The 14,092-nt window shown below is 40.1% G+C and overlaps 1 protein-coding gene across 8 annotated transcripts in view; it reads left to right on the top strand.

The window, feature by feature from the left end:
• PTPN13 (protein tyrosine phosphatase non-receptor type 13) overlaps positions 1 to 14,092 on the top strand; it is a 457,782-nt gene that overhangs the window by 430,526 nt on the left and 13,164 nt on the right. For 6 of the 8 annotated variants that reach the window (XM_073599969.1, XM_073599986.1, XM_073599976.1 and 3 more), the window contains 5 exons: positions 2,344 to 2,492; positions 5,139 to 5,244; positions 7,710 to 8,047; positions 8,365 to 8,580; positions 12,865 to 12,927. In XM_073599969.1, coding sequence (XP_073456070.1) covers positions 2,344 to 2,492; positions 5,139 to 5,244; positions 7,710 to 8,047; positions 8,365 to 8,580; positions 12,865 to 12,927 — 872 coding nt within the window. The remainder of the gene's footprint in view (positions 1 to 2,343; positions 2,493 to 5,138; positions 5,245 to 7,709; positions 8,048 to 8,364; positions 8,581 to 12,864; positions 12,928 to 14,092) is intronic. The other 2 variants (XM_073600003.1, XM_073599951.1) reach the window with 1 other exon arrangement.

The following is a 14,092-nucleotide window of genomic DNA, read 5'->3' as shown; positions in this document are numbered from 1 at the left end:
ATTTTTAATCCCTTTTTGTTCCGCTGACAACAGGTTTACCAAACAAAAAGTGATAGAAAATCTACAACAGGGATACAGAGAGAAATAAAAAATCCAATCGTTCTAACCCTACTTTACTAAAAAAACAAAACAAAAAAAAAACTATTTTTATTTATGTCTGTGTTGACAAATCCTGCCTAACTTCCTGTCTGGTAAAACATTGTCAGCAGGGCGCAAAGTGAGAGGAAATCTCTCTGAGCCCCAGATAGCAGTAAAACAGGGGGTTGAATTCTTCTCTGCTCTATCCAATACTAAGAAAAAGTTTTTGTTGGACATACACTTTACACTACACTGTTTATCTAAAAGTATACAGCCCATAGGCGTGCGCAGGTGGTGTGCCAGGTGTGCCTGGGCACACCCTAATCACTGATGCCCATAAGCATATGGCTCTGTGTGCAGGATCTCTTTCAGCACCCTTTTCCTTTAATTTGTGGAGGGATACAGCAGTTCAGAGCCACAGAATTCGATAGTGGTTTAATAGTTCCGGCTGCTGGGGTCAGGGTTGCCACTCACATTGAATGGAGAAGTGTCCCTTTGTTCTTCTGCCACTATACCCATACACACACACACGTGTTTGAGTTTTGGGGTACACACCCTAATGCAATAGGCTACGCACACTATGATACAGCCGTTTGCTGGTTTTATCACTGTTTGCACAAATTTCCTGGGAGAGAGTGGGTAGAAGTCTGTTGAGAAAATTAGCCACACAGAGACCAGCTAGCACTGATTGATCTACTCTATAATGTAACATGTTTATTCAGACTTGGTCTTGCCTTCAGTGTTAAGTAAAATGCAGTGTAATGCTCTGTATAAAAGCTAGTATTTTTTTCCTTTGAGCCTCCTTTATATTCCTTAATTCCACACATGGGATCACGAGCACTTACTGTCAAATCGTCAAGTTTGCGTGTTCCTGTGTATCTTTGAATAGTTGATTATAGTACAAACGCTAAAACTAAATGGAGAAATTGGCAGTTTGAGTGTATGGAAAAATTTTCAGTCAGGACCTAATTTTGTGTTGCATCACTGATGTCAGCGCTGCTGCTTCTTGGCAAAAACAGTAAATACCGTATATACTCGAGTATAAGCCGTCCCGAGTATAAGCCGGGGCACCTAATTTACCACAAAAAACTGGGAAAACTTATTGACTCGAGTATAAGCCAAGGGTGAGAAATGCAGCAGCTACTGTAAGTGGAAAAGAGAGTCAACACTGCCCATCTGTAGCTGCATACCTCGCTGTGTCTATTGCATACTTCGCTGTGTCTATTGCATACCTCGCTGTGTCTATTGCATACCTCGCTGTGTCTATTGCATACCTCGCTGTGTCTATTGCATACCTCGCTGTGTCTATTGCATACCTCGCTGTGTCTATTGCATACCTCGCTGTGTCTATTGCATACCTCGCTGTGTCTATTGCATACCTCGCTGTGTCTATTGCATACCTCGCTGTGTCCATTGCAGCCTACCTGTGCCGATCTGCAACCTCTCTGTGTCCATTGCAAGCTCTCTGTGTCCTCTCTGTGTCCATTGCAGCCTTCCTGTGCCGATCTGCAAGCTCTCTGTGTCCTCTCTGTGTCCATTGCAGCCTTCTTGCGCCGATCTGCAAGCTCTCTGTGTCCATTGCAGCCTGCCTGTGCTGATCTGCAAGCTCTCTGTGTTCATTGCAGTCTTCCTGTGCCGATCTGCAAGCTCTCTGTGTCCTCTCTGTTTCCATTGCAGCCTTCCTGTGCCGATCTGCAAGCTCTCTGTGTCCTCTGTGTCCATTGCAGCCTTCCTGTGTTGATCTGCAAGTTCTCTGTGTTCATTGCAGCCTTCCTGTGCCGATCTGCAAGCTCTCTGTGGGGGGTTGCCATTTAAATGTAGCTGTGAGTGGTCAGGATGTCCCCCTGATCGTTCTGCATACCTGATCAGCGTGTCATGCAGGTCAGACGGCGGCCATTCCGGTGTACAAAAGCCGCGCCTCCTCCTTGTCCTAGTCTGTGATGGGCAGAACACTCAGTTTCCCAGCAGTCGATGTTCAGCCTATCACGGACATCCTCTCATCCTCATCCATGGGATCAGTATGAGAGGATGTCCGTGATAGGCTGAACACTGACTGCTGGGAAACTGAGTGTTCTGCCTATTACAGACGAGGACGAAGAGGAGGCACGGCTTTTGTACACTGGAATGGCCGTCGTCTGTCTGCATGACACGCTGATCAGGTAGGCAGACGGCAGTGAGTATATACGATACTTGCTTTCTTAAATGTGGCATCTGCATTGTTAAATGTAAAAAAAATAACATTAACCGTTTGTATTTCCCTTCAAGATTCCTTTCGAGTAACAAATGAGAAGCTGTCCAATCTTCCCCTTGTTCGAGTACAGCCATCAGGCCAGTATTCAGGAAATAATTTAAAGATGGTCATACGACAGATAAAAAGCATGCTTGATCAGAATGCCCCTTCCAAGGAGTTTGAGGTAAGGACATTTGAAAAAATGCAAAACTGCCATATTGGCATTGGGGCCAGCTAAGGGAGGGGAATTTCTGTCAGTTGATCCACATTTCAGTCCCATGAGGTAAACCTGTATGTGTGCCCAAGACAACCCACATCACTGTCCACTTAAAACTAGATTAAAACCCTCTAACAAGAAGTATAAATACCTGTAATAAATGAGTGATCCACTCCATTACAAAGTACTGTACTACACAGGTACCTTCTGATTGAAGTTACCTAATTTTTAAATAAATACTTTACAAGTACTGATGATTTTAATTAGAAAGGTACAAGGAGCGCCAGACGGCACAGAGGTAGTAGACCCTCCACATCACCTGGCGAATGTTGGGCATAAAGAGGGCCAAAGAGCAGTCTAAGGAACTGTCTGCTGGTCACCAGAGCACCATGCAAGGGATGATGGGCTTTGCTATGGACAGCTCCCAGATTGCGGCCCCCTATTGCACTCAGAGTGACAACAAACAACTGACAACCAGAGGAAATGTCATGATACAGAACAAGGTACAAACAATGTTGTGTTCAAACAAACATAAGGTCAGGGCACGGGAATAACAAGGATTGTTGACAAACAGGCTAAAGTTTGGGATAGCAGATAAGTATTGTCAAAAACAGGCATAGGTTGTAATTGGGTATTAGAAGTGTAGTGGAGATCACCGTAACAGGAGCCTGGTATGCTCAAGGAGGTCTTTGCTCAGGCAACTCTCTAATGCACCATGTTCAGCAGCACTTCTTGCTATGAACCAGCAGGGGGTTTAAACCTGTGGTTTTGCAGGGATTTAGAAAATTGTTGCACACTTGTTTACAGTGCTTTTACCACTTGTTCATAGTATGAAAATACTTGAATGTGCGTTATATTTAACCACTGTGCGGGTGGGTTTTAAAGCAGAGTGGTCGTATAATATGAGTGTACGGGGAACGATTTTATTGTTTACTCCCAACACAGTGACTAAAATGCCATGAGAAACTTCCACTGCATAGATGCAATCGGGAGCTTACGATCATGTGACCGCTGTGACAGTCAATCATACTGGTCAAATGAGCAGAATGCTTGCCTACTCCTCCTGGTATTTATATTATCGTAAAGAGCCAGTAGTATCTTGGATCATTGAATAAAAAAAAAAATATATATATATATATATATATATAAAATTATTGTACAAAGACCATTTTAGAGCCGATTTGATTGGGTGCCATAATACTAGGAATCCAGGAGTACGCTTCTAAACTGTTATCTAGAGCTAAATAAAATGAGCAGCAGCCGTGATTTTGCATCTAGAGATCATAGATCTAGATTGTATCCAGTGCTGACCTGGGGTTATGGAAGACCTTTCGTGAGAGACATACTGTATGTACGCTGCCATTGCTGACTTGTTCTGGAAATGATAGTCACCTTGCTGTCATGTCAATCTTTTTGGCTTTGATATAAATTGAGTCCCAGTCTTGAGCCAAGTATTAAGTGGGAACACTTGGTCTGCAGTTTTTTATTTCTTTAGCGGATCAATATAGCAGCCAGGCAAGTGGTATTTTCTGGAGGTTAGCAATGGCAGTACCTCTCAAGAAGAACGGTAATACTATGACAATCAGTGCCACATCCAGTATTGAGAACAAAGAAAAAGAACTCCCCTAAGGTGGACTTTAAAGGCACATAGAAATATAATTAAAAAGGTGTGTAGAGTATTTGTAGTACAAAAATATTTATTAATATTTAAACATGGGTGCAAAGAGGACTTCATATGCGTTGTAAATATGTTGATAACATCCAAAATTGTTTAAACATTCCATTGCTCTATATTTGTATATGCACCCAATGTTTAAATATTAATAAATATTTTTGTACTACAAATACTCTACACACCTTTTTAATTATATTTCTATGTGCCTTTAAAGTCCACCTTAGGGGAGCTCTTTTTCTTTGTACCTCTCAATATATTTCCTTTAAGAAGCACCCTGAGAATATACAGCACTAAGGCCCGGTTCACACTAGTGCAATGCGAGAACCCTGCGAATCCAGTGTGGGTTCACAATGTGGGTTCACACTGAGATCTGCAAACCGCTGCAGGTGTCAATCTAAAGTTAACGACACCCCAGATCGGTTTGCAGTGCGAAGTGTGAAATGGAATCGGCTCGCATATGTGTGAACACCCATGTGATCTGATTCCAGTGCGGACCAAAAAAAGGGTCCTGCACCACTTTGGTGCGAATGCAATGCATTTTCAGCCATACAGTTTGTATGGCTGAAATTACATCGCACAGACCTTGCATGTGATCTGCACAGCAATGCAGTGTAAATCACATGTGATGTCTGGCATCCCACTAGTGTGAACCAGGCCTTAATCCCACTTATATCTATGTAATCAATGTTGAAAACGTTATAAAGCTTTGAAGGCCAAGATCTTGCACAGAACTATAACTAGTTCATATTTTTCAGCCTAGGGCCTGATTGCATCCTCTCCTGTTGTCTGTGAATTGCAAGCTCCATTGCATATAAAACACAATATATTGAACTGAAGTGTTGTCTTTGCATATTTACTTATATCTGAATGTAACTATAGTGCTTTTATGTGGCTTAAATGTTTCAAATATATTGTTATTGTCCATTTTGGATGATTAGTTTTTATCTCTACAGAGCCTTCAGGATTTAAAACCACTTGATGAATGCCTTATTGGACAAAGCAAAGAAAACAAAAAGAAAAACAGATACAAGAACATATTACCATGTAGGTCCCTACATTTTTAAATTTGACACTTTTAGTTTGTTCCTTAACAGTTTCATCATATGTAACTTTTATTTATGCAACTGCCTACAAATTAAGGTAGTGATAAAGGCAAAATCAAAAAATTATGTATTTGTTGTCACTACACTAGCATTAACAAAACAGTCTGGATGTGCTAGAGTCCCCCTAGCACATCCATCCCCCCTCCCCTCTACACTTTAGGAATTATGTATTTAATGAATACTCAAAAGTTGCTATACACAGCTCAAATTTTGTCTGATTCCTGAATTGTTCAAAACTCATGCATGGTTGATCCCTGTTGGCACCACCCAGCTCAACAAACCTTGAACAATTGAAGAACCTGGGTGGAAAATTGTCGTCCAAACTGAGTATGGATTCAAGCAGATGTGGTCAGTGTGTAGGTACTGAATACAATAGCTGAATTAGAATCCATCCTGCACCTTCACCTTTCATGCGCTGAGGAGGATGCACAGCCAACAGAGACACCATGTAAATCTACAGTAGAAAAAATGGCCAGCGCGCCAGAGATGACAGATCTCAAATCTTTAGGGAGATTTAACTACTTCAGCCCCGGAAGAATTTACCCCCTTCCTGACCAGAGTACTTTTTGCGATTGGGCACTGCATCTCTTTAACTGACAATTGCACGGTCATGCGACGTTGCGCCCGAACAAAATTGACGTCATTTTTTTCCCACAAATAGAGCTTTCTTTTGGTGGTATTTGATCGCCTCTGCGGCTTTTATTTTTTTCGCTATAAACAAAAAAAGAGTGACAATTTTTAAAAAACATAATATTTTTTACTTTTTGCTATAATAAATATCCCCATTTTTTTTAAAAAAAGCTCATTTTTTTTTCTCAGTTTAGGCCGATATGTATTCTACATATTTTTGGTAAAAAAAAAACAACGCAGTAAGCGTACATTGATTGGTTTGCGCAAAAGTTATAGCGTCTACAAAATAGGGGATAGATTTATAGCATTTTTTTTTTTTTTTTTTTTTTTTTTACTAGTAATGGCGATCTGTGATTTTTATCATACATTGGGTTATGCTGCTGGACACTGGCAAAATAAAGCCATAAATGTTTTGCTAGTTTGTTGGGAAAAGATTTGTTTTCATCTAGCAAGTTTCTTCTGTTGCTACACTCGTGGATATTTGTGTATCATGCTTATGGCAGAACTTCCATACGTGACCTGTGTACACTATATAGAACTGCAGGTGATGCTTTCAGCAGTCCATTTTGACAGAAATGCAGTAGATAAATCAAACAGCTTGACTAAATGTCCGTAGTTTCTGGGTAATATACACAGAGGCAATGGCACTTCAGACGAGTCTCATACAGGTGTCAGCAGGGGGAGTGGTATAGATAGAGCGCATCCGTGTGTGTATATGTGTATATATATATATATATATATATATATATATATATATATATATATATATAATGACACTCACGCTCTGTCTGTACCACTCCCCCTGCTGACACCTGTATGAGACTCATCTGAAGTGCCATTGCTTCTGTGTATATTACCCGGAAACTACGGACATTTAGTCAAGCTGTTTGATTTATCTGCTGCATTTCTGCCTGACCGCTACTTATGATGAGGGTCTGTGATACTACACCAGAATGACCCCACTCATATACTTAACTAATTACGGTCAGGACACCCAATCACTCATCCATCCACCCAATATACTACATGTATGGTATACGACTGAATACATCTGATGAATAGGAGTTCTTCCGAAAAGAAACTATCTGGTTTGACTTACATATTCCCAGTCTATTTTCCATCTTCAACAGCCATGCCTTATTAGATTAGCTTTTGAATGTGGTTATTGCGGTGTGTATGTGTGATGCGTAGCTGCGGCTCCCCATGTTTTTAATTGACAACGTTGTCTTTTTTAATTAGTCTATGTTAGCCACCTATCTGTGCCTTTTTCTAGTTTAATTGATTTGTTGTGAATTTTTTAATTAATAAAGCCAGTTTGTATCAACCATAGTGGTCTGTTGTAGCCCTCTTAAGAGAACTGTATTCTCTTAGTTTTTTAAGGAAAGAAAGGAGAACAAAAAGAAAGAGTGGTACGTCCTAAAATGTACCATAAGGGGTTTTAATACTGTACGAGTGGAAGGGACTCGGGGGAGCTAAATGTCTGTGGGTTAGGGGCGCAAATTACTTGTCTTGCCTTGGGTGCTGACAACCCACGCTACGAAAATAATTTTATTGTTAGTGCGTTTCAGTGCGACTTTGATCTGACTTTACATTCTCTGGAATGTCACTGCAACTTTAAGTAGCACTGATTTGAACGGGTCCTATTGAAAAAAAACGGGCTGCAACTTGTCATGCGACTTTGAATGGAGCCTTACCTAAAAGTTTGAAAAAAGTTCTAACTTTGTAGGTACAAATATATTAGTTATATCTTTTTGCTTGTACTTTATACTATTCTAGATGATACCACTAGAGTCCATCTTGGAACAGATGATGGTTATATCAATGCAAGTTTTATCAAGATGCCTGTTGGCAGTGAAGAATTCACTTACATTGCATGCCAAGGACCTCTCCCTAGTACAGTACCAGATTTTTGGCAAATGGTATGGGAACAGAATTCCACTTTGATTGCCATGATGACCCAGGAAGTTGAAGGAGGGAAGATAAAATGCCAAAGATATTGGCCTGATGGGCCCCACAGGCCATTACGGATAAATAATGGACTTCAACTGACATTATTGAGAACACAGCAACTGGAGAGTTTTTTGCTAAGAATCTTGGAGTTGCAAGATATTCAGGTCAGTTTTCTTGCCAAGATAGATTCCTAGAAGTTCAGCCTATTGCATTTATATATTTTTGCAGGCATAGTTGTGTTGTCTTCTGCTATTGTCTGCACGGGGGGGGGGGGGGGGGGGTAAATACATACCAATATAAAAAAAAGAATCCTAAAACTCCTCCTGCACAATCAGAATGAACTATATGCACTATTTTATATTAATATGAGTTCAAAATGAAAAGGTATTTTATGGCATTTCTTAGAAAATAAAAAAGAATCCCAAATCAAAAAATTATTTGTATTTACTAATGGTGGATCGTTATTATTTTCTTGTTACAGACTGCAGAAATACGACACATAGCGCACCTGAACTTCACTGCGTGGCCAGATCATGACACACCTACAAACCCAAACCAACTTCTCACTTTCATCTCCTACATGAGGCACATCTATAGGAATGGCCCCATCATCACTCACTGCAGTGCAGGCATTGGTCGATCAGGCACACTCATATGTATAGATGTCTTGCTGGGTCTTATCGGTAAAGATTTAGAGGTGAGTAAAATTAGCCTTTATAATTCAAGGTAGTATAAGGACTTGTTTACACTTCAGAATGTGGCACTGGAAACATTTTTTTAAAGCTCTCTTAATTCCAGTGAAAGCACCTGTCCCTAAATAAAATGGTGAGCTTAAAGTCCTGTTTACATCTTGTGTTTGCTTTGCTTCAAAAATGATCTATGTGTCTTTTTTGGTGCCTCAAAGCTTCTCCAAAGCCTCCATAGAAGACTTATGCCAAAGCTCGCTAGCAGCACCTGCAGCTTTTGCGAGGCTTTTAAGCTTTAGTTTTGGAGGTTTTGCAGGTATGAGATATCTCAAGATGCACCGGGAAACCAAAAAGGGAACTGGAAAGACGTCATCGGCAGTCACTGCTGGTTCATGGTTATGGGGTTCTACTGGGCCCCTTTAAAACAAATAGAAAATCAGCACACACAGGGCGTTTGCCAAGCTTCATTAAAGCATCACTGAAACATTAAAAAGACATAAAAAAAAGCATGTTTAGGTGGTAAGTGTAAATGAACCCTAATAAATTGAATGGAAATCTGGAATATTATTTGATATAAACAACAGACAGGGTCATCTGGAGTACTGACATCAAAATGAACACATGGTATTAGCTAAAGGGAGGATTAGCCAAGTAAAAGATCACTTTGATGCAGTTTGCCATTTGGAGCATGTTTGCTAGAAGGGCCCATTTTCACCAGTGCACAGTGTGCTGTGGAGCATGTTAAAATGATTTGAGGTGGCATTCACGATAAATAGCACACCAATGCACACACAGTAACAAACACACCATAGGACACAATACAGTGGACATTACTGCAACACAGTGGTGTAAATAGGCCCTGAGTGCAAACCAAGAATCCTGTATTTTAAGGCACAGTTAGCTTGATTTGACTATAGAAGCAGAGGGTTAAATAATGATGTATTTTATAGGATGAAACAATCAGCGCCACAAGTAAAAAATATTGTGATGTTTAAATAAGATAACCTAATAAAAAACATGCACAGCTGCTAAACATTCCAAGTGGTACACCACACTAATTTCAAAATGGATAGTAAATAACTAAATGTAGCGCTGTGTGTAAAATTATAACTGTAAAGTGCAAATCTCTAAAATAAATAAATCCTACATATAAATGAATAGTTCATAAAATGAAAAATTGAAGAAATAAAACATGAAAAACTCTTCTTGTGATCAGTGTAGCCACACAATTCCACCACAGTGATTGTTCGTCCTCAAAAGGAGTGCACACCACCACCAGTAAAAATGCACGCTCACCTCCCAGATGAGTCAAAACTCATATGCGGATCTCCCCACGAGCTCTTTGCTCTCACTTCCTCTTCCCAATCAGTGGTGGGTAATCCAGATGGCTCTTTTCTTAATGGTAACTCAGCTCATTAATATCCAAAGAAGCGGATCATCTCCCAGCTTGGCTCAAGATTCCATGAGTTCAGGACATGTAAATAATAAGTGTTCTCCGTATACAAATTTATTCAAAGCCCCCAAACAGACAAGTTGCACTTACAAGATAAAAAGTAGACTGAGGAAGGCTGATACGCGTCTAGAAGAGAGGAGCTGATAGTCACGTCCAGCCAGGCACTGTCTATGTGGACACAGTGGTGCTACTCTGGAGGTTTTTATGTGATTTTAAAAGTTTTTATCTTGTAAGTGCAACTTGTCTGTTTGGGGGCTTTGAATAAATTTGTATACAGAGAACACTATGGTCTCTATACTTATTATTTACATGTCGTGAACTCATGGAATCTTGAGCCAAGCTGGGAGATAATCCGCTTCTTTGGAGATAAATGAGCTGAGTTACCATTAAGAAAAGAGCCATCTGGATTACCCACCATTAATTGGGAAGAGGAAGTGAAAGCAAAGAGCTCTTGGGGAGATCCACATATGAGTTTGACTCATCTGGGAGGTGAGTGCGCATTTTTACTGGTGGCGGTGTGCACTCCTTTTGAGGACGAACAATCACTGTGGTGGAATTGTGTGGATACACTGATCACAAGAAGAGTTTTTCATGTTTTATTTCATTTTATGAATTATTCATTTATATGTAAGATTTATTTATTTTAGAGATTTGCACTTTACATTTATAATTTTACACACAGCGCTACATTTATTATTTACTATCCATTTTGAAATTAGTGTGGTGTACCACTTGGAATGTTTAGCAGCTGTGCATGTTTTTTATTAGGTTATCTTATTTAAACATTACAACATTTTTTACTTGTGGCGCTGATTGTTTCATCTTATAAAATACATCATTATTTCTATATTCAAATCAAGCTAACTGTGCTTTAAAAAACAGGATTCTTGGTTTGCACTCAGGGCCTATTTACACCACTGTGTTGCAGTAATGTCCACTGTATTGTGTCCTATGGTGTGTTTGTTACTGTGTGTGCATTGGTGTGCTATCCATTTTGAAATAATGATGTATGTTGCTATGGCCACATCCTTGTTATATATATATATATATATATATATATATATATATATATATATATATATATATATATATATACAAATTAACTTTAGAGCAAATGTAAACTTTTATTTGCTCCTTTTTGGTTTGGTAAATATTCAGTGGAGAGTGTGGTGTTCTATCTGTTCAGTAAGTGAAATGTGCCTGTTGATCCTGCAAAACTCTTGTGAGCTGGTAATTTGCTGTGTTTCTGCCTCTGCTGCCTTTCATCAGTTATCACTGTTCTTAGCCTACCTCTGTGAATTACAGGACACCCACAATTGTAGATTCATTTCCACATTGTATTTCACTAATTTCTAGCCTACTCCTAATAATTTTAGCAATCTTGAAGTTTGCAAACTTACTTTGTAAAGATCTCCACACATATACTTATTTAAATTCTGTGACACATATTCACTATGCTCCCTTTGAGTAGGCACTGCTGTGTCACACATTTCGCAGAGCCTGCCTTCTGAACTACAGAGGTGCTGAGGAAAGCAGTTTCAGGAGACCGAATCAGTACAGGCAGGCAGCAAAGTACCATGGGATATGTAGTCCTTAGAAATTAAAAGGCAGAGAAGCTGCAAAGCATGCAGGGAATCCAGGAAGTTGTGGAAAGGGATGGCCAGTACACAGGCAGGATAGTTTTCAAGTTCATATTGGATTGTCAAAAATAACTATTTGTATTTTTATTACAATGCTGATGTTTTAAAGTGATAGTGTATTCTATGAGCATAGCTCTCCTTTAAATTTGATTCAAAATGTATACATGCAAGTTTATCTATAATTTTCATTTATTTATGGAAAAAAAGAGTAAACATTACTGGGATTATTTATGACCCTTGGGAGTGAAGAGCATGATCAGTAGTACACATAACTAAGAGAGGTTGCGCTTAGACAGTTCACACTCAGGCTAGGTTCACACCACATGTAGTGGAACTGCATTGAGCGTCTATTTTATTGCAGTCCCACTGCATGATCAAGGCAAAATGCCTTGTCTATTATGTTCCCAAATCACACCACTGCATTGCAGTGGTCAACAGCAAGTACTGCATGCACTACTGATCTCAGCACCACCACCCCTCACTAAGATAATCACAAGATAGACAATAATAGAATTTTCAGTAGAAATAAAAAAAGAAAATTTAAGTTGGCTGTACACTCGTTTTTTTGGGGTTTTTTTTCCATTCGCGCTCTATCCACGCTATACAAGGCAGATGGGCAAATCTCCCTCTGTGTCTATTGTATTTTGACAGTCACCCCACTGCCTGTAGAAATACCCAAACAGTGGCTGCATCTGATTGAATGCATCACTGCAGCCAACAATTTTCTGCCTGGCTCCTTCAGTTTTTTAGTCAAGGACTATCCCGTGAAAGCAGCTGACAGAGCCACCCCTTTCATCCGATTCCTGAGCAGTTCACACGCACTCGGCTAGACACAAGAGAGTGGTTGCTTTGTGGCAATTACATTTTTATTAGAAAGTGCAAAAAAGAAAAGGCTGCACGAAAAAAAAACACACATACCTCCAACCAAGCTTTACAGTGCAGAAGGATGAATCTCCCGCTGTGACTATTGTATTTTGACAGATGACCCTGCATCTGATTGGATGCTGCAGTTTGGCCAACCGTTTTCTACCCAGCTCTTTTGATTTTTCATCCAGCGGTTGTCAGGAAGCAGCAGACAGGGCAGACCACTTATTGAATTTCAGGCAGTTCCTCAGGAACCGGCCAAAATGTGTGCAGTATATGATCAGCAACAGAATGACTACAAAGTGTATTCACTTTTTTTTCTTTTTTTTTTTTTTTAGTTCAGTATTTCAGATCTGGTTCGAACAATGAGGCTTCAAAGACATGGGATGATTCAAACTGAGGTAAACTATAGTACTAACTTAACAATCACTTTCAACTATGTCTGTGCACATATTGTACATGTTTAGATTGGTGGGACTGGTCACAGAGTCCAGTGAATGGTCTAATACCAATGTACTATGTTGTAGAGCAAAGTCAACCAATGAATCGCTTTTAAAATCATGTTGCTGACTGACTAGTTCAAAATACGTGATTTTGGTTCTTTATGGTTACAGGCCAATTCCTTAACCATTTAATATTTCAGCTTCTTGTAAGCAGCAGTGGGTTGAATCACACAACACTTTTTTTGTGTCACTCTTGAGGGTCCAGTGGGGATATTTCTCTGTAGTAATGCATAGCCTCGTACACACGATGAGAAAACTGGACGAAAAATTCCGCTTTCGACGTGACCGTACGATACGAAAAATTTTGGACGGCAGCTGTGTACTATCAAATGGGCAAACGCGAAAAATTTTCTCGTACAATACCAGATTTTCATTTAGTCAGTACAGCTTTCGTCCAAAAACACAACACAAATACATTACAGCACTTCCGACTTGTTTTTCTGTCGTACAAGAATTTTGTACTTGTGTAACCTATTCGTATTCGATATGGAGACTAGCATGCAAAAAAAATTAAAAAAAAAGGATGATCATTTGTCCAATAATCTCATCGTGTATACTAGGCTTAACTGTCTCTCCTTCGACAAGATCAAGACTGCTGGATTCCCCAGTTGTTTGTTTATTTGACATTATCAGAGATTTATTGGTAGCATGTGACACCATCATTGTAATGGTTAGCAATTGGGTGGAACAGCACATTTCTGGTGTATGTATCCAAGTTACACTTAAAGCGGAGTTCCACCCAAAAATGGAACTTCCGCTTTAAGTGATGGTGACCCCCCCACATTTGGCATGTCATTCTTTTGGGGGGGGGGTTGGGGAGGATACCCTCTTTTTAGAGGCATCCAGCTCACTTCCTCCCTGGGCTCCGCAGCGCCAGAAGGAAGTTCCGCCCCTGCAATCTTCTGGGACATGTCACAGGTCCCAGAAGATTGCCTGGAAATTCACAGCGTGCAGTGCGGCTCGCATAGGCGCCCACATTAACAATGCCGGCGCCGCAAAGAGGAGGGGGGAGACGAGCCGGGCTTCGTTCGCCCGCATTGCTGGACCGTGGGACTTTTTTTTT

Source organism: Aquarana catesbeiana, linkage group LG01, assembly GCF_042186555.1.
Source record: "Aquarana catesbeiana isolate 2022-GZ linkage group LG01, ASM4218655v1, whole genome shotgun sequence".
In the NCBI taxonomy this organism is placed as follows: domain Eukaryota; kingdom Metazoa; phylum Chordata; class Amphibia; order Anura; family Ranidae; genus Aquarana; species Aquarana catesbeiana.
Note: the sequence above shows the minus strand (reverse complement) of the source record. Positions and strands in the feature narration are given on the sequence as shown.